The sequence below is a fragment of the Canis aureus genome, chromosome 4, assembly GCF_053574225.1.
Source record: "Canis aureus isolate CA01 chromosome 4, VMU_Caureus_v.1.0, whole genome shotgun sequence".
In the NCBI taxonomy this organism is placed as follows: domain Eukaryota; kingdom Metazoa; phylum Chordata; class Mammalia; order Carnivora; family Canidae; genus Canis; species Canis aureus.
The window spans coordinates 81,125,326-81,149,309 of record NC_135614.1 but is presented as its reverse complement, the minus strand read 5'-3'; the positions used below and the strand labels follow the sequence as shown (position 1 = coordinate 81,149,309).

Below are 23,984 nucleotides of genomic sequence, written 5' to 3'. Positions count from 1 at the left end.
TGAGCCACCCAGGGATCCCCCTGTATTGCACTTTTAAGAGACCTAATATAATTATAATTAAATGTCCTTAAAGAGAATATAGGGCAATAAAAATATTAAAGAGACTGGCTGAAAATTTCCCCAAGTTTGAGGAAAGCTATAAAGTCATATATTCAGAAAGCATTACAAACATCAAGTAAAAATAAATGAAGCATATTTATAGAAAGGTACATCATAATGTGATTGCTTTCAACTAGTGACACAATTTAGAAGCATCCTAAGGAACAACTTGCAAGGTATGAAGAGAAAAATAAAGACAACATAAAATTTTTACTGTATTGGTAGAAAAAGCAACAACACATCTAAAGATGTACCTAGAGGGAAATTTATTTATCACTAAAATACACATATGAGAATAATAGTACGTCTCGAATCAATGACCTCAGCTTCTGATTCAAGGACATAGACAAGAAGAGCAAATGAAACTTGATTTAAGCAGAAAAAAGGAATGAAGATCAGAGCAAAAGAAAGAAAGAAAGAAAAAACAAAAGAAAAACAATTCAAAAAAATCAATGAGACTCGTCCGTTCTTTGAGAAGATCAATCAACTAAAAAAGTCTAGTTACACTGGTCAAGAAGAAAAGACACTAGATACAAATTAACAATATCATCGGTGGCTATCACTACTAGAGTATCTAACGGACAATATAAATATTATGAACAACTTTTTTCAACTTTTATAAAATTCAAAAACTCCCTGAAAGATGAAAAAAAAGAAAAAAAAAAAAGCCAAACAACTCATGCAAGAATTAAGAAAATCTGAAGAGCCTTACAACTATTAAGGAAATAAAATTTGTGATTATAATTCATATAAAAAAGATTATACAGTCCCTTGCTTTTAAATTCTACCAAACATTTAAGGAAAAATGTCAATTCTACGCAAACTCTTCCAAAAAATTAAAAGAGGATCTTATACTTCTGACTACATTCTATGAGACAGTTTTATCATGATACCAAATGCAAACAGACATTACATGAAAACAAAACTGTAAAATAATGTCCCAATAAAAATAGGTGCAAATTTATTTTTCAACTTTTCTAAATTGAATTTTATATAATAATTATAGCATAATGTGACTAGGTGGTATTTATCCCAATAGTGCAGAGCTTGTTCAGTACTTGAAAAATAAATTTAAAAAATCATCGCTTTACTATATGGCCATTTCAATAGACATAGAAAATACCATTTGGCAAAATCCAAACTCTATGCCTGATAAAAATGCTCAAAACAAAAGGAATAGAACAAAATTTTCCCTGCAGATGGCATAAAACTAAACGATGAAAGACTATATGATTTCATCATAATACAAGAAAGAAGTCAAGGATTTCTGCTCTTATTTCTTCTTTTTAACATTGTTTTGGAGGTTCTTGCAGTGCAATAAAGCAATAAAAAGAAATGTAAAAGATGTTTTTTTGTAGACATAAATACCTGAAAACACAGCTGAAAAATATCCCTATAAAAGCAAAGAAGAATACATTATTTTGGGTTAATAGATTCAGTATCATTATGATGTTCTCAATTCTGTTTATATTAATCTACACACAAAACAATTCAAATCAAAATTCTAACAGACTCTTTTGTAGCAGTTGACATTTGAAAATACAAACGGCCTAGAATTACCAAGCAAATTTAGGAGAGAAAAAAAATTAAATGACAAATAGTATTTAATTTCAAGATTTTTTATAAAAGTACAGAAAATTGTGATTTTGTGAACATGGATAAATACATAACTGGAATAGAAGGGAGAGTCCAGTGTTGGATACATATATACGTGGACAATTGAATTTTGACAATGGTATGAAGGCCATTCAGTGACAAGAATAGTATTTGCAACTTGTGATGTTGGAAAATCAGAGTTCCATCTACCAAAAAGCCATTGATCCATACCTTACACAATATAAAAAATAACTTAAAATGAATCATAGATGTAAATATAATACTAAAAACAATAAATCTTCTAGAAGAAAACATAGAATAAGAATTTTGGGACCAGGAAGATGTTTTCAATATAAGTCACTAAAAGCTCAATCTACAAATTTAAAAGTTAATAAATTAGATTTCATCAAACTTGAAACCCTTTGCCTTTTGAAGGTCATGTTATGGGAATGTACATACAAGCCATTAAGTAGGAGAAATGATTTGTAAATCACAAGTCATAAAGGGCTTGTATCTTCTGTGTGATGTGAGTGTGTGTGTGTGTGTGTGTGTTGTGTATCTCCAAATTAATAATAAAGAGATAACACAGTAAAATCTAAGCAAATATTGTCTAAACACTTCATCAAAGAACAGGTATGGGTGGCACATTAAGCACATGAAAAAGTGCTCAATATCGTTGGCCCTAGGGGCAAGAAGGATACTCTTACACACTTATCAGAATGGCTACAGTTAAAAAAAAAAAAAAGCTGACTGTGCCAAGTATTGGTGAGGTTGTAGAGAAATTGGATCCATCATAAATGCTGTTAAAAATGTGAAATTGTATAGCCACTTTAAAAAATACGGTAATTTCTTAAGCATTAAACACATATCTACCTTATAGTCCAGTCATAACTCTTCTAGGTATTTACTCAAGAAAAGTGAAAACATATAAAAGTGTGTGTGTGTGTGTATACACACAAAGTGTATATATAAAAACTATAACAAATTCTGATGCACAAAGTTTGTGTACATACTTATACACAAATGTGTTTAAAGGTATCACAATATCCAAGTATTTGAAACAACTCACAATGTCAACGGATAAGTGAACAAATAAGCAAATCGTGGTATTTCTGTCTGTTGAAATACTTTTCATCGACTGGAGAGGTAAACTATTAATGCACGTAACAACATTGAAAAATCTCAATATTAAGTAACTCACTGAGTTACTCTTAGTGAAACAAGTTAGACAAAAGAGAACAAACGCTGTATGACTGCATTTGTATGAATTCAAGAAAGCCCAACCTCATCTGATCTGTATTGACAGAAACCTGATCAGTGTTGGCCTGGAGATTGTGCGGCAGGGGGTGGGGAGGTGGTGGCGGGAGGTGGCGGGTGTTAGGTAGTTGGGGAGGGAGGTATTAAAAAGGTATATGAGCAAATTTTTGGGGTAAGATATATATATGTTCATTATCTTGATTTTGATGATGTTTTAGTGGGTGTAGGAATACACAAAAGTTTATCATACAAGTTAAGTTGTACAGTTTATTGTTGGTTAGTAACCTCAATACATTTGTTATAAAGGAAGAGTAAAAAGGCTGTAATTTTCTAAGCTAACATGTCTATATTTGGAGCTTATGAAATTCCCTATTGTGGGCAATGGGAAAATGAAGGGAAACTAGACTAAATACAAGGGACAAAAGCCATATTTCGCCCTTTGCATAATTTTGTCTCTGAGGAATCTGCCTTGTGTAACTGAAATCAATCAAATTAGCCTACAAATGAGGAATATTATATTAATTATCTCTAATTAGTAAACAGGTCATTAGGAAGGCAGGATATGTTTGCTCAAGAACTGGCTGTGCATTCAGATCAACAATAGTTTGGGTCTTTAGTCTGCTAATTATCTGTACTGTGTCCTTTAAAGTCTTTGCATCTCAATTTATTCTTCTATAATTTTTTTAAGGTTTTATTATTTATTCATGAGAGAGAGAGAGAGAGAGAGAGAGAGAGATAGACAGGCAGAGGGAGAAGCAGGCTCCATGCAGGGAGCCCGATGCGGGACTCAATCCCAGGACTCCAGGATCACGCCCTGGGCCCAAGGCAGGCGCTAAACCGCTGAGCCACCCAGGGATCCCCTAGTCTTCTATAAAATTTGGGTGACAACAATTGTACCTGCCTAATAAAGTTGTGGTGAGGCTTAACTGAGCTAATACATATAAATCTCTTTAGACTCTCTGGTTTATAGCAATTGCTCAATAAATGGTAACAATTATTTTACAGAAGAAAGGATAGGCAAAATGTGTGACAGTCTCATGTCATGGAGTTAGGGCCACAGTTGGACATGGCTACCCATCTTTCTCCACCCATCCTACCCATTCACTTATGTCACAACCATATTTGCATTCCCCTTAAGATCCACGTGTAGCCATCACTTAAGGTTCTGGCATATTTGAAAGCTTTGAAAGGGCTAATACAATATTCAAACTTCGGCAAAGTGTTACACCAAACTTCCAAATACCACGTTAATTTAAATACGTTGTCATTCTCAAATGCCATTACTAAGTCTCTGCTATTATTAGAATATAACTGACATACTGTGTTTTCCCCCGAATTTTGATAGATGGTGTGCCGAGTGACTATTTTAAAAGGAAAAAGCAGTATTACACTGTACGGTAACACTTTAAAGAAAAAGTTGAAAAAATAATGTAAAAATGAATAAAAAGTATTTCAACATTTTCAAATTACCTCTTAATAGTATTTCTAGAACAATTTTTTTCTAACTTATTGGTTTAGATCACTTATTATTTGAACCATGATTTCTCCAAGAACGACGGTGAGATAAGATTTCACAGTCTTTAAAGGATTAAGATCGCAGACTCTGAAGCCAGATGGCCTGATTCTCAAATCCAGCTCTGCCACTCACTAATTGGCAAGTTATTTAAACGCTCCGTGCCTTAATCTTATCATCCGCAGACAGGTATAATATAATAGGACCTACCTTGTAAAGTGATGAGTCAAATGCAATGACATATTGAGATCACGTAGAAGGCGGTCCAGCTAAGGGTTTCTGCTATGGAAGTCTTATTACTATACTTGATTATACTTATTACTATACTTGATCATACATAGAACTATGTAAGGTTTTTCACACATGCTTGTAAATAGTGAGAAGACGATCATCTTTCTGCAAATGTAAAGTTTCGTGAACTACTTACTTTATTAAATTGTTCATGGCATCTGGGTCATATGCTGTAACCTGTCCAATGATGCTGCCCTCCTTCACATCTTCATCTACTTCTATCAGGTAAAAAAGTTTACTGAACACAGGAGGCTCATCGACATCTTCCACAGATATTTTGACCACGGCTGTGTCTTTGAAAGGTCCCAGGTGTAAGAATCGTGGGTCAGGGTGAGTGTTACTTGCATCCACTCTTAAAGTGTATAGCATTTTGTTTTCAAAATCTAAATTCTGAAGTTAAATAAGAAAAATTAGTATAATATACCAGGCAGGACAATGGAAGACAAGATTAAAATTTAACAACCAACTCTGTTAATGGTACCGTCGTTGTGGTTGAAAAACTTTCCCAATTATTCCTTTTAGGTATATCAAATAAATTATAAATTATTCATAGAGGGTAACTGGGTATAATGGTATGGACATTAAAATTGATTCCCACTTAGTAATGAATTTCACATTTTGATGGTCACAGGCAAATGTATTATCTAATGGATATATAGATTATTTATTATTATTAAACTTATACAAAGTTAAAATCAAAGAAAATATAGAATAAAGTAAAGATTTCGCTAAAACTACGCATATAAGTTGCTTTCTTAGGCCCAACATTTCTAAAACTGGTAATTTTAAAAAGAATAAAAAAACATTTTTCATTAATCTGAACACTATGGAAAGCAAGATGTGAATGAAAACAAGAATCAGGAAAGCAGAACATAATCCATATTTAGCTAGATTATAGTATGTAAAGTTTCATAATTTTCTCCCACACTGCATTAAAAATCAAGAAATCCAACGTACAAACATGCAGCATCTTCAGGTTTCATCTACTTGAAGAGACTAATTTAAATGTCTTGAAATAAAGTTATGGCTGCATGCCTACCTTTTTGGCCTGAGAAGATATAAAACAAGTACTTTTGAGGCTATCGAATCCTAGTTTGTCTACTCTTAGCACAAGCAGGTAAGGATTTGTATCACTTTTTGTAAGTGTCAGTGGTGAAGATGGTTAACTTATTTGAGATGAAACCGCAACTGTACCCACTTCTGTGAAGGCTGGACAGTGTGTAAAGGATGGGGAATAATAACCCCTTGGCTTTTCTTCCCTCAACTGAAAAGCAAAAATAAACTAGAGGTGCTCAATGAAGAAATGAAGACAGCGTAAAGAAACCTGTTTGACAGTTATAATCCCTTCCTGTGTATTCTTGTCAGTGATGACATCAAACATGTCTGCTCCATCTCCTTCAGCAATGCTGTATTCCATCTCAGCATTTTCCCCCACATCGGGGTCATTGGCTTTTATCCTTCCAAGATGGGTTCCAAGAGGTACAGACTCGGGAGAATGAAATTGATACGTACCTGAAAATTAAATCAGAGCTGTTTTGACAATTCATCTTTAGATAACAATCTTTCGCTTCCTCTGCCTTTGTTACTTCAATAAATCAATTTTAAATTGGGAGAGTTTTTCATCATATTGGATTGTAATTGGAAGCTGTCAAAAATTATAGATTTATTAAGTTGGAAAAATAATTTATAAAGGCAGAACACTCTCATTTTGGAATTATAAATTCCAGGAAGATTAAGCGAATGTTCCAAGGTTATTTAGATAATAGATGGTAGACATGATATTAGAATCTAGAACTTTTACTCAGGAGGGCAAGAAAGGTGATTATTTACTGCGTGTCTGGAGCTTTCAATAATGTCATTATACATTTTTACCTATTTTAAATTATTTCAAAGATATGGATTTATTCTTATATCCTAAGTCAGAGATAGAAAAATAAATCCATACACAGGAACTTTCTCTTCCTTCCCTTCTTTCTTTTCTTTCTTCCCTTCTTGCTTGTTAATTAACGCCTGTAAGTGGAATATGAATGTTTCTATTTCCTACAGTTCCAGCCAGTCATTATATTGCATTGTGCTCCCCTTGAAAGGATTTCAGTTTGTGACTATTCAAGAGACAATAGGAAAAAGTTACAACAAGTTAATGAAAGTTAGGAGTGTTTTTAAACATTTAATATGTGCTGAACTCTGTTTAAGGCCAAAGGCCCTCTATATTATTAATTAATTTAATTCTAACATTAGTCTTCATAAGACTAAGGTAGGTACATGATCTTCAGGGACAGGGCTCAAGGAAATCATCCTATAAAATTGAGAAATGCAGGGTGCATAAGTCTCTCTGACTTCAAAGTCTATATTCTTTCCAATTTGCTTGGTGATTATGAAGGACTTCTATATCCAGCTGCCTGGATTGGGATTCTCATCACTGTGCAAGTTAAATTCTCTAACCCTTGATTTCTACATTATAAGAATAAGGTGATAATGACAGGAATTAACTCATAGTTTTGTTTTGTTTTTAATGAGAATTACATGAAACTATGTCTTTAATATGTTTTCTCCGTGACTAGTTCTTAAACATTTTTATTACTGTTATAATAGTTAAAAACTTTTTAGCTAAGACTATAATAGATCATGGAATTAAAGAGTGGCAGATCATTTGAGAATTCAAGTCATACTCTTTCAGTTTATATTTAAGGAAACTGAATGCAAAGTTTAGATTTATGCTAATTAGGCTTGTTATTCATATTCTCAGCAAACTTTTTAAAAACATTTATCAGATGCATCTGTCAACCACCCAAAATTGAATCATCAAATATTTTAAATTTGACTAGTTTGGCAAATGCTCTATGTATTGGATTCAATATCATAAATTTAATTTTGAGACCTCTTAATTGAACATTTCAAAATAGGGCCCTTTATATATTTATTCACTGCAAAAAGGAAACATTTGCAGCAAAGGATTGGAATCCATTTTTGTAGTAACTCATGGCATGCAAAACATCCATCGTTTAACATACAGGCCTAAGATGGGGATGACTACAAGGTTAGTGAGTGATTTAATCTTTACCAGGAGGTAACAGATACTAGCAAACTTTAACACATCTCAGATGCCATCAGAACTAAGATATACTATAACTCTACAGGCCATTAGGAAAAACAAATGCTATCAGTGAAACCCAACTTGCACGGATTTTGATACAGTATCTGATTTCAGAGACTTCAAAACATCGAGTGTGTTTTAGAACCAGTTAAATAAGAGAGTCTTATTCTTAGATACAGACCAGATAACTAAGGTCAGACAAGTGACAGACATGGATTTGAAACCAGGCAGTCAGAATTGAGAGTCCACACCGTGAACCATGAAAGAGAGAAGAAAAAGAGTGAGATGATCATAGCAAATATTGGGAAATCAATTTGTGGAAATTGTGATGTTTGTCGGGGCGACAGGCTGTGGATTTGCTTTTATTCATAAACTAATAGTGAAAATATTAGTACAAATATTAGCCTCTGTTTGTTGTGTGTTGGAGGAGGCTTTGGACATGAGGTAAATAAAATCTTCCTTACTCTGGGGAAATCGAGGAGGATTGTTGTTGACATCCGTCAGAGTGATGTTTACTGTGGTGGTTCCAGAAAGGCCTCCCATCTGGCCGCCCATGTCTTTGGCTTGTATAACCACTTGGTACTGCTCTCTATTTTCTCTGCTCATGTCTGGTAGTGCAGTTTTTATTATGCCTTTTAGAAAAAGTAGACAAATATTTTACAATTTAATCACTGAGTTTTAAGATTAACCTATGCAAGATCTATTTTACAGAAGTTCATCATAACAAACAGATAAAAAGTTGGTGAACCTAAACATTTAGTGTTTAGTTTAATGATCCATAAACATTAAATTGTAATGGACAGAACAGAAAGAATTTTTCCACTGGCTATTGTACAGGGGATGAGTTTTGCTAAATCAATTTAATTATTAAAAAAATTAATTATCTTTTTGATTAAAAAAAACATTAACTTCATTCAAAAATCTTCAGATTAACAAGCTTACTTGATTTCGATGATTGCCACATTCTTTAGGTTTTGAGTATTTCCTGACACGTGAAGTGCTAAATCTCTGAAATTTTGTATTCTGTGTCATAAATTTAGACTCAATAAGTAATAGTCCCAAAAGATAACAACAGTTCAAGTAATCTATTTAAATACTATGCAATTTGCTTTTATTTCCATGGAATAACTATAGAGGACAAGTGGAACCTTGATGCTGGATAGCTGTTAAAATATAGAAAAATCTATATTTGTGCATTCAGATGTATTACATCTTGAGAAAGAGAGCAGCAAGTCTTAAATGTTATTACCTGATTCTGGATCCACTGAAAAATAGGGCTGTCCTTGCAATATGCTGTAGACCACTTTGGCACTGTTTCCGTAGTTGGCGTCATCTGCATCTGTCGCAGTCACTTGTATAACAGATGTACCTACACGAGTCCCCACCCAAACACAGATGCTTAAATACTTCTAACTTTGAAAACTTTCTGAAAAATTACTGCTGTTCATGTGGTGTGTTAGACAACGGTATATGTTTAAAGAAATTTGTTTAAATGACACTGCTTCAAAAAAAATGGACACCCCTTTTCTTTTTCATTCTTTTTTTTTAATTTAAACATACTTCAATTTTATGGTTTGAGCTATCTGAAAAAAAAAGTGAGCAACTTGTTTTATCACAAAAATTAACATACCGAGACAAATACACTGCCCTTTTATTTGATCAAAAATATTGTAAAGAACAATTTTTCTCTGGATACAGTGCACATGCAATTTTCAATTAATGTGTTTATTGCTAACTGGGAATGTGTATCCAAAGATAAAACCAGTATTGGTAACACCTGGGCTGCTTTTTTTTTACTCTGGTAGATTAGTTGTACATTGTAAATAGAATAAAAAAAAAAAAACAGGTGGACCCTGTTTTTATAAAAAACAAAAACATAAAATTGACCTGTAATGTTGTATCTGGGTGAGATATAAATGATTATTAAGCATCAATGTCTCCTTTTAAATCGTAGTTAACAAAATCACATGATTATTGCTATGCCTCCTATTATTTGCTGCACATAATTAACCAGTAAATATTTCCCCACAAAGTTGAGAAAGTATATAGTTCTGTCACATGCAATACTGAATTATACACGACTCTCGGTTTAATTTTATTTTATAAGACTTGAACCATTTTCTTTTTATTTTATCACAAATTATGATCTTTAAAAGATAAATAGATTTTAAAGTTGCAAATTTCAGGAGCTTAGCATCATGAAATATCTTAGTGGGCTTTTCTGATATTTCACTAATCACTCTAAAGATTCAAAGCATGGTTGTAAAACTACTATTAACTAACACCTACTATGGATCCCTTGGGCAACATGAGTTGGTATGACGTTTTCTAGTACACTACATATGATTTTCCAAAATTTACTTCTGCTTCTTACATAAAGTTTAAAATTACTTAGGACAGCACAAGGTCCATCTGGGCCCTGTCACCTACTTTAACACCCCAAGTAGGTTACATCCTCAGAACTTGTCTCATAGACTTGTAGTGAAAGTTCTTCAAAATTTGCATGTATATGCTTATGCAAATTCTAAAAATTAATTAATTGTACACTCCGATTAGATTAACAGCTCATTTCCTATCAATGTATCTGAATACTAAAGCATGAATTTAGCAGCATGCTTCTTTGTTTTTTCAAAATTAAATAAGAGAAGTTGAGCTCTCCCTCTTGAGGCCACAGAATGGGTAGTCCTGTGAGAGGTCACCCTGTGACTCACTAGGAGGATCCCAGGTTTTCTCCTTTGTCATTTAAAAACACCCACTCACGTCCCAGCCAGACCAATGCAGAGAAAATAAAGTGCTCTCCACCTCCCCACAATAATGTTTAGAAGTTCAACTAAAATGGTTTTCTGATTTATACTGAATTTTTTATGCAAACCTATGTGAACATATATTAGTTAGAATAAGAATTATTTTCATACTTGAGGGTTATTTGAAATATGAATTATTCAGTGTAATCAATATGCTAAATGCAAGTAGTTAATTCATCAATTCCATGACATGTATTTTGCTATGTTTTCATTTTTCTTTTACTGTGGGTGTCATTTCATAGTGAAAAGAGGTAAAAATACTCTTCCTTACCTTTTGACATTTTTAATAATATATTTTGTCGTTAAATTTGTTTTCTGTTGTTTGCTTTTTATTGTGGGTATGTGATCTTTGAACATATTCAAAACACTTGACCCAAAAAAGGCAAATAGTTTAATCTAAAGAATAAAAAATCAATCTTGTAATGTGACTAAAATGTTATAAGCACTCATATAAAGTACTATCCCTTTTCTTAGAATCGTGGTAATGATTAGGAATGCTTTTTAACACTGATGAACACTGACAGCATATTATTATGACATTTATAAGAGTAGAATGAAAACTACTGTGTTGAACTTAAGGGAATGGATAGTTGTATTTTTTTAATAAATGTAATGATTTATTGCACAGTTAATTTTATTTAGTAATAAAATTAGAAAGTAGTTTCTGGGCAGCCTGGGTGGCTCAGTGGTTTAGCGCTGCCTTCAGCCCAGGGCCTGATCCTGGGGACCCGGGATCGAGTCTCACGTCAGGCTCCCTGCATGGGGCCTGCTTCTCTCTCTAGCTGTGTCTCTGCCTTTCTCTCTCTCTCTCTCTGTGTGTGTGTCTCTCATGAATAAATAAATAAAATCTTTTAAAAAAATTAGAAAGTAGTTTCTATGTTTATTGTACTTATTTTATAATTATGTGTTCATAAAGATGGATTAAAAGATTTTGATTTTTATATCCCTGAGAATTTTCTGAAATAATTTATAATTTTCATTTGTTCTCACATACTTTGAAATAAATATTTTACTTCTGTATTAAACAAAGATTGAAAAATTAAATTTAGTGAAGTCTGAATGATAAATTTATCATATTTATTATTTGTAGACTTTGTCCCTTTGTCCTGTGTGATGTAAACTCTCCAAAGGCGGGGGCTAAGTCTGGTTTTATTCAACATTTTATCTTTGAAGCCCAGCAGAGTTCTAGCAGAAAGTCATAATGGGAATGAACATTTACAGAATGCTTAAGATAGGCTTGGCAAATAGCCCTTAATTTATATGATTATTCTTGTGATAAGCATAAGATGAAGGCCTTGAGACATGGAGAGGTTGGTCATGGCCACACATCTAGTAGGTGAGAGAGATGGAATTCAACTGAGCCCGTCTGAGGAAAGAAGCACCATTCTCAACACTTCAATCCATGGCTCGTCAGGGCATCATGGCTTTTATGAAACACATTATTGAATCCACAGGCAGTGAACCAAGAAAAGGCTTGGAATGAGTCATAAATGATTCCTTGGGTGAGTTAAATGTGTGATCTGTGAAAACTACAGAAGAATTTCTTCTTGAGGAGATAGATGGTATGGGAGGGGAACTGGATAAGAGTTTGAGAGACCAGTTGGGGGAAATACCCAGTCCAGGAGAAGGTATGCATCAAACCCTACAAATACACACAGTGGGATTTTGCCTGGATGAAGATGAATGCATGCAAATATAGATAGGAGACAGATAATCTTTAATCAAAGTATAATGATCACAAAAAATGCAAAAAAATAAAAATTGGGATCTGCCATAAAATCACTGCATTCCATTTTCCTTCATTATATATCCTTATACATTATCCAGATGATGTGTTCTGATGAAAAGATGCTAATGCACTTCAGATTTCAACAATTGGAGTCATTTGATTTTAACTTTTGAAAGGGAGAGAAGTGTGTGATTCTGAGAAACACTGTGGAATATGGCATATGGTTTTGACAGAAAGAATCAGAGGCAGGGGGCTAAAGCAAGGAAAGGAGTTGGTGAGAGAGAAAAAGAAGAGACAATTAGGGCAAAAATAAACTGAAAAAGGTGACAGTATGGAGGAGAGCACTGAAGGATATTATTGAGGAGAAGGGTAGGATACTAATAAAGAAATTTCATTTTATTTTATGACTCTATTTACCTCCAAAGTCAATAATAGTAGTTCTTTCTTTTTCTTTTTCTTTTTCTTTTTTTAAGCTCTGGTTTAAGTAAAAATCACTAATATAATGAAACTAATATTAGAATTAAATAATTTATAAAAGCAGTCTATTATTATTTATTATTTATTATTATTTATTTTTTGTCTATGTATGGGCTTTAACTCTTAGTATAGAGATTACACACAGCCTGAAAAAGTTCTTAAGTATCATCCTTTAGTATTTCTTTGCAATTGATTATTTGTATAGGTAAAAATAGTGACAATCACATCTACAAAATTATTCTGAGTTAATATTAATTTTCCCTTAATTACAACAAAAGACAATATAATTTCAAAATATAAAAAGCATTAACTATTAATTTATATATTAATAGATCTAAAATCTTAAGGTACATTGCAGTCCTTCCCCTTCCTCTTATTTGGATTTAACTTTGTTGAGAAGGGCATTTGAATTAAAGAATAAAATAAGAAAAATGCTACTTTTGAAAAGTTACTAAGAATGTAACAAAATTAGAAGTTTTTCAAATTATGTTTTGCATAATAAGCATAACTATCTTACAGTGGGGGAAATACTAAGGCATTAAAATTATACAGCTTTCTCTGCTTTTATTTTTTTTTTCTTTTTGCAAATAGTATAGTAACAAATTGTGTGTTTGGGGGCTAACTCTTTGGGGCTTTTTTTACTTATTTATTAGAAAAGGTATAATGTGATGTCTTCTGTGTGTGTGTGTGTGTGTATAATATCTACATTTATATTTAAAAATAGTCACACATATATTAAAGTCTACCTGTGGGCCAAATATGAAGAAATTAATGCAGTGATATCAAGCTTAGTATTAATAATAAATATCATCCATAAATAAGATAAAGATTTACCTGTAGTGTAATTTTTTTAAAGATTTTATTTATTTATTTATTTATTTATTTATTTATTTGAGAAAGAGAGAGAGAGAAAAAAAAAAAATTATGAGCAGACTCCGAGCTAAATGCAGAGCCAGTCACAGGGCTCCATCCCAGGACCCTGAGGTTCTGACCTGGGCCACAACCAAGAGTCAACACTTAACAAACTAGTCTCCCCAGGTGTCCCAAGATGTAACTGTAGTTTTAAAATCTTCTTATATTAATATGAAAAGCTACAACCAGAGAAATATAGCTACCTGCTATATGGTGGTTGTTGTGGTTTGTTTGTTTGTTTGTTTTCAGTTTTGTTGGAATTGTAGGCACAGAGGCAATGCAATTGACAATGATTTGAATTTTTAATTAAGTTCTGCTATAATCAGAAATTGTACTGCCCACAATTTAAAATATATATAAATGAAATATAGATTGTCTTACAGGGAAGGGCTTTTTTGACAACATAATCTGCAAGCCTTCTTCCATGTATAAACTTATATATTCTGTATTTTATTATGGGTATTAAACAAGTGAAGTATTTTTTTAATAAAATATTCAAGTGCTTATTCTAGACCTGCTCTTATTATATACTTAATAAATATTAATAAAACAGTGATATAGAATATATTTGAATTAGGTAGTTGGGGGTGCCTGAGTGGCTCAGTCGGTTGAGCATCTGTCTTTGGCTCAGGTCATGATCCCAGGGTCCTGGGATTGAGTCCCACATGGGGCTCCCTGCTCAGCAGAAGAGTCTGCTTCTCTCTCTCTTTCTGCCCCTACTCACGTGCTCTCCCTCTCACTCACTCTATCTCTCAAAAGGAAAAAAAAAAAAGGAATTAGGTAGACAATAGGAATACACAGAGTAGAGAGATAATATTCCATTAAACAGCACATAATAATATGGGGAAATATAGGTTAGTTGAGTTTCAATATCAGTAGTCTCTGATAGATAAATATTCTGGTTTTTAAAATGAGGTAATTTGAAAATTTTTAGAGTTATTCAAATATAAATCAGTTATTATCAAAATGTGTCATATTCAAATATCTGTTGTCCAAATTACACACTTTATTCCTGTAGATCAAACTATTTCCAGAAGGATAAATGAATTTTTTTTATTATTAACTGTCAAAATATCTGGAAAAATAGGGGCACCTGAGTGGCTTAGTCAGTTAAGCATCTGACTCTTGGTTTTGGCTCAGGTCATGATCTCAGAGTTGTGAGATCAAGCCCAACCCCAGTGCAGGGTCTGCTTAGGGTTCTTTCCATCATCTTCTCCTTCCCCCTCTGCCTCTCCCCCTGCTCACACTCTCTCTCCTCCTCTCTCTCCAATAAATAAGTAAATAATTTATTTTTTTTTATCTGGCAAAATAACATACATGCAGGATAAACAGTAATATTTTATAAAGGTTAAAGTGTGTTACCCAAAAAACCAAACTACTTTTTTTTTTTTCAAAACTACTTTAGAATACTCATCAATAGGAAGTTGAAATGGAGAGCATAATTTTAGATGTATCTTTAACTCAATAATACGCCTGTAGGAGATCATGATGTTTATCTACATTAGCCCGCTAGTCATTGTATATGGACCAATCAAGTACTTTCCACGAGACTACACTGGGCCAGCAGATATTTTAAAATGTTAAAGAAAACACAACCATTCATATTTCATCCTAGGCTTTCTGGTTTCATAGCACTCCTGTCTAATTTGCTAACCTCCTTTCATATCATTGGAATGGATACCTGAAAAGGCAGTAGAACTGCACTTTTCTCAGAGGTATGAGATTTCAATTGAGGTGAGAAGAAATAACTTCTTTACAAACCTTGGTTCTTCTGGCTAGATGACACACATAGTTAAGAAACATTTTTTTTTTTTAATTTTTATTTATTTATGATAGTCACAGAGAGAGAGAGAGGCAGAGACACAGTCAGAGGGAGAAGCAGGCTCCATGCACCGGGAGCCCGATGTGGGATTCGATCCCGAATCTCCAGGATCGCGCCCTGGGCCAAAGGCAGGCGCCAAACCGCTGCACCACCCAGGGATCCCAAGAAACATTTTATATCATTCAGTCGGTAAAGATGGATAGAAGTTTGTTTTTCCTTGGAAAGAAATCGTTTTAGACTGAAGCATGTATTGATTGTAAGAATTTCAAAGTTAATCACCGAAAAGTGACTTTGAAATAATACTCAACTAATTTAGTATGAAACTTTGAAAATTAGTTGTATATTTTAGATATTACAGTAAGTTTATATCACTTTTTTTAAATATGTTTTATTTAATAATAGCTCTTATCTCATTAACAAATCTTAACTTACACATACAGATAAAAAATTGCATTATAACAGATGGTATTTAAAATTGTGAGCAGCCTTAAAAGTGAAACAATTATTTTCTGTTTGCATAATAAACTATTATTCGGGAGTGAAACACAGCTAAAATAGCATTAAAAGACTTGGAATATTGTTATTATGGTACCAGGTTATTTGATCTTATTTCAGTTGCTTAATCTTTCAGAATCCTGGGTTTCTAATTAACAGAATGAGGATTTAAAGTTCTATTTCCCATGCCTCCACGTGAAGTTGTTTCAGTGATCAAATGAGATGATCAAAAGAAATTTGTCAAATGCAAGCATTAGTTGTTATGCAAAATAATGCAAACAAAACTGTCCAAAACTGTGCAAAACTGCTGACACTCTCTGATATGTCTTTTCTGTTTCAGGCGAAAATACATTCAGCTTGACTGCCATTTGAATAGCAGTTGAGTAGAGGTGAAGATGTTGATTGAAATGCAATGGAATAACTGTTCTCAGTAATCATATTTTTAGATCACATACTTAGATATCATTTTAAGTATAAGTTACAACATAGTAGGATTCATTAAAATATATAAAATTGAAAATAATTAGAAGTGAGATAGTTAAGACTAAATAGTAGTTTTCAGTTATAGTTCTTATCTTGAAAGGGGCCACATATGGTAACTGTATGCCCGTAATAATTATCTTAGCAAGCAAACAAATAAAAATGTTAGTTTACATGGATTAGCATATACCTACCGACTCCAGACATTTCAGGAACACTGGCAGTGTATAAGTCTTTTGTGAATTTTGGTTCATTGTCATTGATATCATGGATTTTAATAATAAATTCAGATTCAGGTTCCACCTGCCGCCCGGTCTTTCTGTCTATAGCCTTGGCACGAAGAATGTATAGGGATTTTTCTTCTCTGTCTAATTTCTTTGCAGCATGAATATCTCCTGTATTTTCATCTATAACGAATAGACTGCCAGCTCCATCTCCTGTTAATATGTATTTTAAATTTCCATCTCCTTTATCTTGGTCAGTGTGAAGCTTCAGAAAGGCAAAAAAGAGAAGTTCTATAAATACATGCATTGCTATTACAGAAAAAAAATAATTTTGGCACATATCAATTCGTCTCCACATAACATCACGGAAACAATGGTTATAACAGCTATCTTAATTTTCACTGTAAGAATACTAAACATTTCAGCTTTATCATTCTCCAAAACTTTAAATAATTATATTTACATATAAGGGACTATATTTAAAGTAAGATAAAAATGAATATATTTTTTGAAACACAGTTTTGAATGATTCAAAGATTTAAACCTGTAGCACATTAACAAATAAAAAAAAGATCAATAAATCTAATTTGGGTGTAAAATATTGACATACTCCTGATTACATTTTAATATCATTCAACTCAAAGAGATGATATAAGACATTTTGAACTTTTGATGATAAGTTTATGATATATTCCATAATTATAAACTGATTTTACATCCCTTCAGTATGATATTGTTTGTATATTCAGAGGCTCTGTCTTCAGAGAGACCAAACAGAGAGAGAGAATTTTAATTTTAGTTTTAACTTCAAAAATTCTTCTCTATATGACTTTGGGAAAGTACACTCTCAACCGTGATGTTCTCTCTCTCTCTCTCTCTCTTTTGAGATTGACATATTTTCTGGGCTTATATAAAATCCAAGTGATATAAAAAAACATAAGGCTTTTCCATTGGTCATATAAATATTTTTTCATAAGTTGCCTTTCTTCTTTTGATATATAACCATCTTAAAAATAAACTACTTAATGTATGAGGCTGTCCAAGGAGTATAAAACAAACAAATAGATCATCTATTCATAGAAATGTAACAATTGGAAAAAATCTTAACATTTTTTTCAATCCAACACTATTCTGAAACTTGAGCCTTAACTAGCCTATTCCTCCCATGTTGTCTTCCGCATATACTCCCATTACATCCTGGCTCCACCTATTTTTTTGGTGTCCCCTTCCAGCTTTGAATTATTTGACTATTTAAATAATGTTTCTATTTTTTATGTTAGCCAAAATAACAAAGTTGGGATTCATATTTTATTCCTCTTTACTTTTAATCCCAATGCTAAACTAATCATATACAGTCTTTTCTTCTCTGAAATCTCTTCACTCATCCATATGTCTCCATCTCTATGGCTATCACCCTGGTTTTGTCCTCCATCAGAACTTTTCCGGACCACTGTAGTAATTTCCTAACTGACCTCTGTCTCCCCTATCGCTCTACTCCAAACAATTTTCCATTCTATAGAAAGTGATTTTTCTATATCAAAAGTATGGTCATGTTATTTCTTAGCTTAAAGATCTTCAGCAAGGTACAGTGCAACAGAAACATGAATATAAATTCTTACAATTGGGTTAGTCTCATGCAAATTTGTGTTACATTGGGCAAATTATGTGTGTGTTTAATCTAAAGCTATTCTATTAAAAGGAAATAGTATTCTTTTAAAAATAGTCTTTATTTTTATTATTGTTCTAATTGTTTGGACTCTATCACTTTACTTATGCATTTTCTGTAATCTCGTCCTTGTCTCCAGATATATCTCTGTCACCTTTACCCACTTTATTATCATTCTGTACAGACCGATAGTATTGTTTTGCCTTGTTCTATTTTCTTCATTTCCAGAGGGCCTGTTCTAATTTCATATTTCATGTTTGTGTATTTTTCTCTTACCCTTTAACATCCTTCCCTTCTCTGCATTGTATCTTAACTAAATATTTATCATAACTCATTTAAAATAAGGATGATTTCTCTGAGTCTCTAGATTAGAATGGATATGCCAGTTATGTAATTAAAAAGCACATTTCAGTGCCCTATCATGATATTCATCACATTTGGTGAAATTGTTTACTGAGCTCACTAAGATGTCAATCTAAAAGAGAAAGCTTTATTTTTCTTTTAAATTGCTAGGATTTCATTGAAGATGACATAAAAATAGAAAGACATTCCATGATCATGGATTAGAAGAACAAATTCTGTTAACATGACTATACTACCCAAAGCAATCTACACATCTAATGTTATCAAAATACCAACAACATTTTTCACAGACCTTAAGCAAACAATTCTAAACTCTGTATAGAACCACAGAAGACCCCAAATAGCTGAAGCACCCTGGAAAAGAAAAGGAGAGCTGGAGGCATCACAATTCCAGACTTCAAGCTTTATTTATTACAAAGCTGTAGTAGTCAGAATGGTATGGTACTGGCACAAAAATAAACACATAGATCAATGGAAGAGAATAGAAAAACCAGAAATGAACCCACAACTACATGGTCCAATTAATCTTCAACTAAGTGGTAAAAGATATTCAATGGGAAAAGAGTCTCCAAAAAATGGTGTTGAGATAATTGGACAACAATATGCAAAATAATTACACTGGACCACTTTCTTAGACAAAACTAAATTTGAAATGGGTGAAAACTCTAAAACCATAAAAATCTTAGAGGAGGTCACAGACAGTAACTCTTATGACACTGGCCAAAGGAACTTATTTGCTAAATAGATCTCCTGAGGCAAGGGAAACAAAAGTAAAAGTAAACTATTGGGACTTCATCAAACTAAAAAGCTTCTGCACAGTGAAGGAAAGAATAAAACTAAAAGGCAACCTTTGGAATGGGAGAAAAGATATTTGCAAATGTCATATCTGATAAAGGGTTAATATCAAAAATACATAAAGAACTTATAAAACTCAACACCCCAAAACCAAATAATCCAATTTGAAAATAGGCAGAAGACATGAATAGACATTTTCCAAAAGATGACATCCAGATGGCTAATAGACACATGAAAAGATGCTTAACCTCACTCACCATCAGGGAAATACAAAGTGACAGTGAAATATCACCTCACACCTGTCAGAATGGATAAAATCAACAACAGGAAACAACAGGTGTTGGGGAGGATGTGAAGAAAGGGGAAAACTCTCGCACTGTTGATGACAATGTAAAGTGGCACAGCCACTGTGGAAAACAGTATGGAGGTCCCTCAAAAAGTTAAAAATAAAACTAACTATGATCTGCCAATTCCACTACTAGGTATTTACCCAAAGGATACAAAAATACTGATTTGAAGGGGCACATGCACCCCAATGTTTATAGCAGTGTCATCACCAATACCAAAATTATGGGAGGAACCTAAAGTCCATTGACTGCTGAATGGATACAGATGATGTGGGGTGTGTGTACATGTGCGCACATGTGTGTGTGATGGAATATTATTCAGCCACAAAAAAAGAATGAAATCTTGTCATTTGCAACAATGTGGGATGGAGCTAAGGAGTATTTATGCTAAGCAGTATAAGTCAGCCTGACTCATATGTGGAATTTAAGGAATAAAACAAAAGAATACAGTGGGGCGGGGGGGGGGGGGGAGAGGAAAGCCAAGAAACAGACTCTTTAACTATAAAGAACTAATTGATGGTCACCAGAGGGGAGGATAGGGTAAAATAGGTGGTGAGTATTAAGGAGGGTGTTTGTTGTGATAAGCATCTGGTGCTGTATGTAAATGTTGAATTGATAAGTTTTAAACCTGAAACTAATTTTAAACTATATGTCAACTAACTCGAATTTAAATAAAAACTTGGGAAAAAAAAAGTCAATAGAAATTTTACATACATACACATAACAAAATTATTTTTAATTTTCTCTATATCCTTCCTCATCAGTTTTCCATGTATTTAGCATAATTATAATATGCTTTAAAAAGCCAGTTATTTTATTAGCAAAATGAATGTATTTGGGAATAGCAGAAGAACTCTAATTCAGGGCAAACAAACTATGGCAAGCCATAGGCACATCTGAGGAGACAAAGGGAAAGTTAGCTTTTATTAAGTTTGAGGGGGAAAATGGAGGAAATTTGTTTTAAACCAAAGTTCATTGAGGAAGAGCAAGACTTTGAGATGTGGCAGTTTCTCATTGGCTGCGAGTGGTGAAGAGTGTGTTGTTGCTGGAGCCGGAAGAGATCTTCCTTCTCCCTGCAGGTTATATAGGCGCAACCAGTGGTATGTGTGGGAGGTATGTTTTTATATTTTACTGAGATGCAAATTCCTATGGAAACCATTCACTTTTCAAGCTTTCTCTCCTTATTTAAAGTATTTTGAAGTCTAGAAGAATATTTAGCCAATATGGTAACCATAATCACTACACTTTTCTCTGAATGATTTTTATATTTGATTTTAAAAATTTCAAGGAAAATTCAAAATTAAAATTTTGCCACTGGGATTGAATATGAGGTCCAGAGAGAAATTAAAATAGTTACAGATTTTCAGAATAAATACATTATGTGAATATATTGGATTTTACAAGATTTTCAAAAGAAGCTTATTGTCTGAAAATACTGAATTTTAATTGAAAAATAAAATATTTGCAACAAAATATTATTTTAGTCATTCATATATTGAAATCATTATAATTTAGATTTATAACTTTGTCCTACCTATTCTAATTCCTGCCATGATATTTTATATACACGCTTTATTCTGGTCATTTAAAATGCCATATTAAAAGAATTATCTTACATAAAAATACATATTTTAAAGCAGTGTCTTTAAATCCACAATTTCATTTGAAAGAATAAAAACTCACAATACTTATTTTCTGGTGCAAGCTAAGGGAAAAAATACTATCTTAAAATATTGGATTTTTTTTTTATCATATATACTATTAATTTTAAATTATACATTTAGAGTTGATAGAAATCAATAGTAAAACCTATTATACTATAACCTAAATATAAATAACAAACATGAATCCAAAACTCAACAATTTCATAGGATCGATGAAAACAAAATAAAGTAGAAATCTTATGAATATTGTTCATCTATTATAGAACAAAGGCCACATAAAATTCCTGAAGAAATATGAGAAACCAAATATAGTTATTTTCTTTAGATCTCAATGTACCAAGTAGTCTTTCCTCCCTGGAAGTAGCTTACTTGCCTCTCTTCTAAATTTGAATAAAACCCTGGTAGCACAATAAAACCTAGATAGAGTTTTGAAATGCTATTATTTTTCAACAGATCATTTTTGTATGGTATCAACTGTATCATAGTTTTGCCAGCTACATTTATTTATTTTTTTAATTTATTCATGAGAGACATGATGAGGAACTCCTTCCCAGGACCCTGGGATCACAACCTGAGCCAAAAGCAGACGCTCAACCACTGAGCCACCCGGTGGGGCCCCTGTTTATTTGTTTTTAAGAAATTTGAAAAAAGTAAATATGTATATGCAAAATAAGCTAAAAATTTTAAATTATGTCTGTTTAAGACATACATACCCACACTGAAAGGGTCCAGAGGATAAACCTTTCACCACTACTAGGAGAAATAAATTTGTGTGGGAGCTCAGCGTCATTTAAGAGCTTTGGGATCACTCCTCTCTGTAGGCTACAGCTTACCACGGAAACTGCAATCACTGAATTGGGGTACCTAAATGCAGTGGGAGTAATTGGATCCCAGAGTGGCTGGGGCCAAGTAGAAGCACTCAACTGCCCAAAGGAAGGTAGCAGGATTACCATAAAGGACAGCAGAGTCAAAGCAGTGGTCAGGATAGTCTGACTCACTCAGACCTAGGACGTTGGCTAGTTGATCATGGTGTTCCTTGAAGGGCAATAGATAAGCAGTCTACTAAATTCTCATTTGATCTGTAAAAGCAGAAAAGTTTAAGGTCAAGAAAACAAAAGACTAACTTGAGCCATAATACAGAGAGTCAGGACTCCTCAGTTCATTCCCAGACTTGAGCCAGTTTGCTGACCCAGATCCTTTGAATGAAGGTAATGTTGAAGCCCCCCTTGAGAACATTCCCTGTACATGCCCAAATATTCATACTGTTAGTCTTTTTCCCAATCTTCCCCAAATGGACCTATGCCTTTGGCCAAAGTAATTGTGCACAGTAAGGGGAGGAGGTAGGAAATAATCAGACATTCGAGGATTAGTGGACACTAGCTCTGAATTCTCATTGATTCCAGGAGACCAAAAACCTCAGTGTGATTTGCCAACCAGGGTAGAGGTATGTGGAGGTCAGGTGATTGACTGGAATTTTACCTGAGGTGTGTCTAGGGGGCCCAGTGGATCCTAAACCCATCCTGTTGTAAAAGATAAATTTTACATCTGTCCCATCCTACAATCAAAAAAGAGGCACAATATATAGTGGTCCTCTTTGGATTCTTGAGGTAGCATATCTTTCGTTTGGATATGTTATTTCCATCCATTTACGGAAACACCTGAAAAGCTGCTAGTTTTGAGTGAGACCCAGGACTTGAGAAGCCTCTGCAATATGTCTGGCCTGCGGTAGGCACTATTCCACCACTTGGGCCATAAAATTTAGCAGATGCAATAGTGCTTGAAGTGTCAGTGGCAGATGGAGATGATGCTCTGAGCCTTTGACAGGCTCTTATAGGTGATCAGCAGTGCAGACCCTTAGGATTCCGGGATGGAGACCTGCTATCCTCTGTGGATACAATCTCCTTTTGAGAAAGAGCTTTGGTCTGCTACTGGGCCTTAGAAACTGGATATTTAACCATGAGCCACCAACTTACCATGAAGCCTGTGCTACCAGTCACGAACTGCATGTTAACTGATCCAACAAGCCATAAAGTTGAGTATGTACACCAGCACTCCATCATCAAATGGCAGTAATACAGATGCCATCAGGTCTGCACATGTCCTGAAAGTGTAAGTTAAGTTACAGGAAAAAGTGGCCCAAATGCCTCTGGTCGCCACTCACGTTACACTGCCTTCTCCTTCCCAGCCTGTACTTATGGCCTCATGAGGAGTTCTTCCAATTGGTTGACACAAAAGGAAAAGTCTGAGCCTGGTTTACAGATAATTCTGCATGATACTCAGGCCTCAAAGAAAAGTGAACAGCTGTAGCACTACAGTCCCTTTCTGGGACATTTTTGAAGGGCAATGGTGAAGAATA

The 23,984-nt window shown here is 33.6% G+C and overlaps 1 protein-coding gene across 3 annotated transcripts in view; it reads right to left on the bottom strand.

The window, feature by feature from the left end:
• Positions 1-23,984, bottom strand: part of CDH9 (cadherin 9) — a 131,902-nt gene that overhangs the window by 18,369 nt on the left and 89,549 nt on the right. For 2 of the 3 annotated variants that reach the window (XM_077896357.1, XM_077896358.1), the window contains exons 3-7: positions 16,764-17,058; positions 9,100-9,219; positions 8,315-8,482; positions 6,081-6,268; positions 4,893-5,146 (exon numbers count right to left, since the gene is read on the bottom strand). In XM_077896357.1, coding sequence (XP_077752483.1) covers positions 4,893-5,146; positions 6,081-6,268; positions 8,315-8,482; positions 9,100-9,219; positions 16,764-17,058 — 1,025 coding nt within the window. Of the gene's footprint in view, positions 1-4,892; positions 5,147-6,080; positions 6,269-8,314; positions 8,483-9,099; positions 9,220-16,763; positions 17,059-23,984 lie in introns of those variants that run through there. The other variant, XM_077896359.1, reaches the window with a different exon arrangement.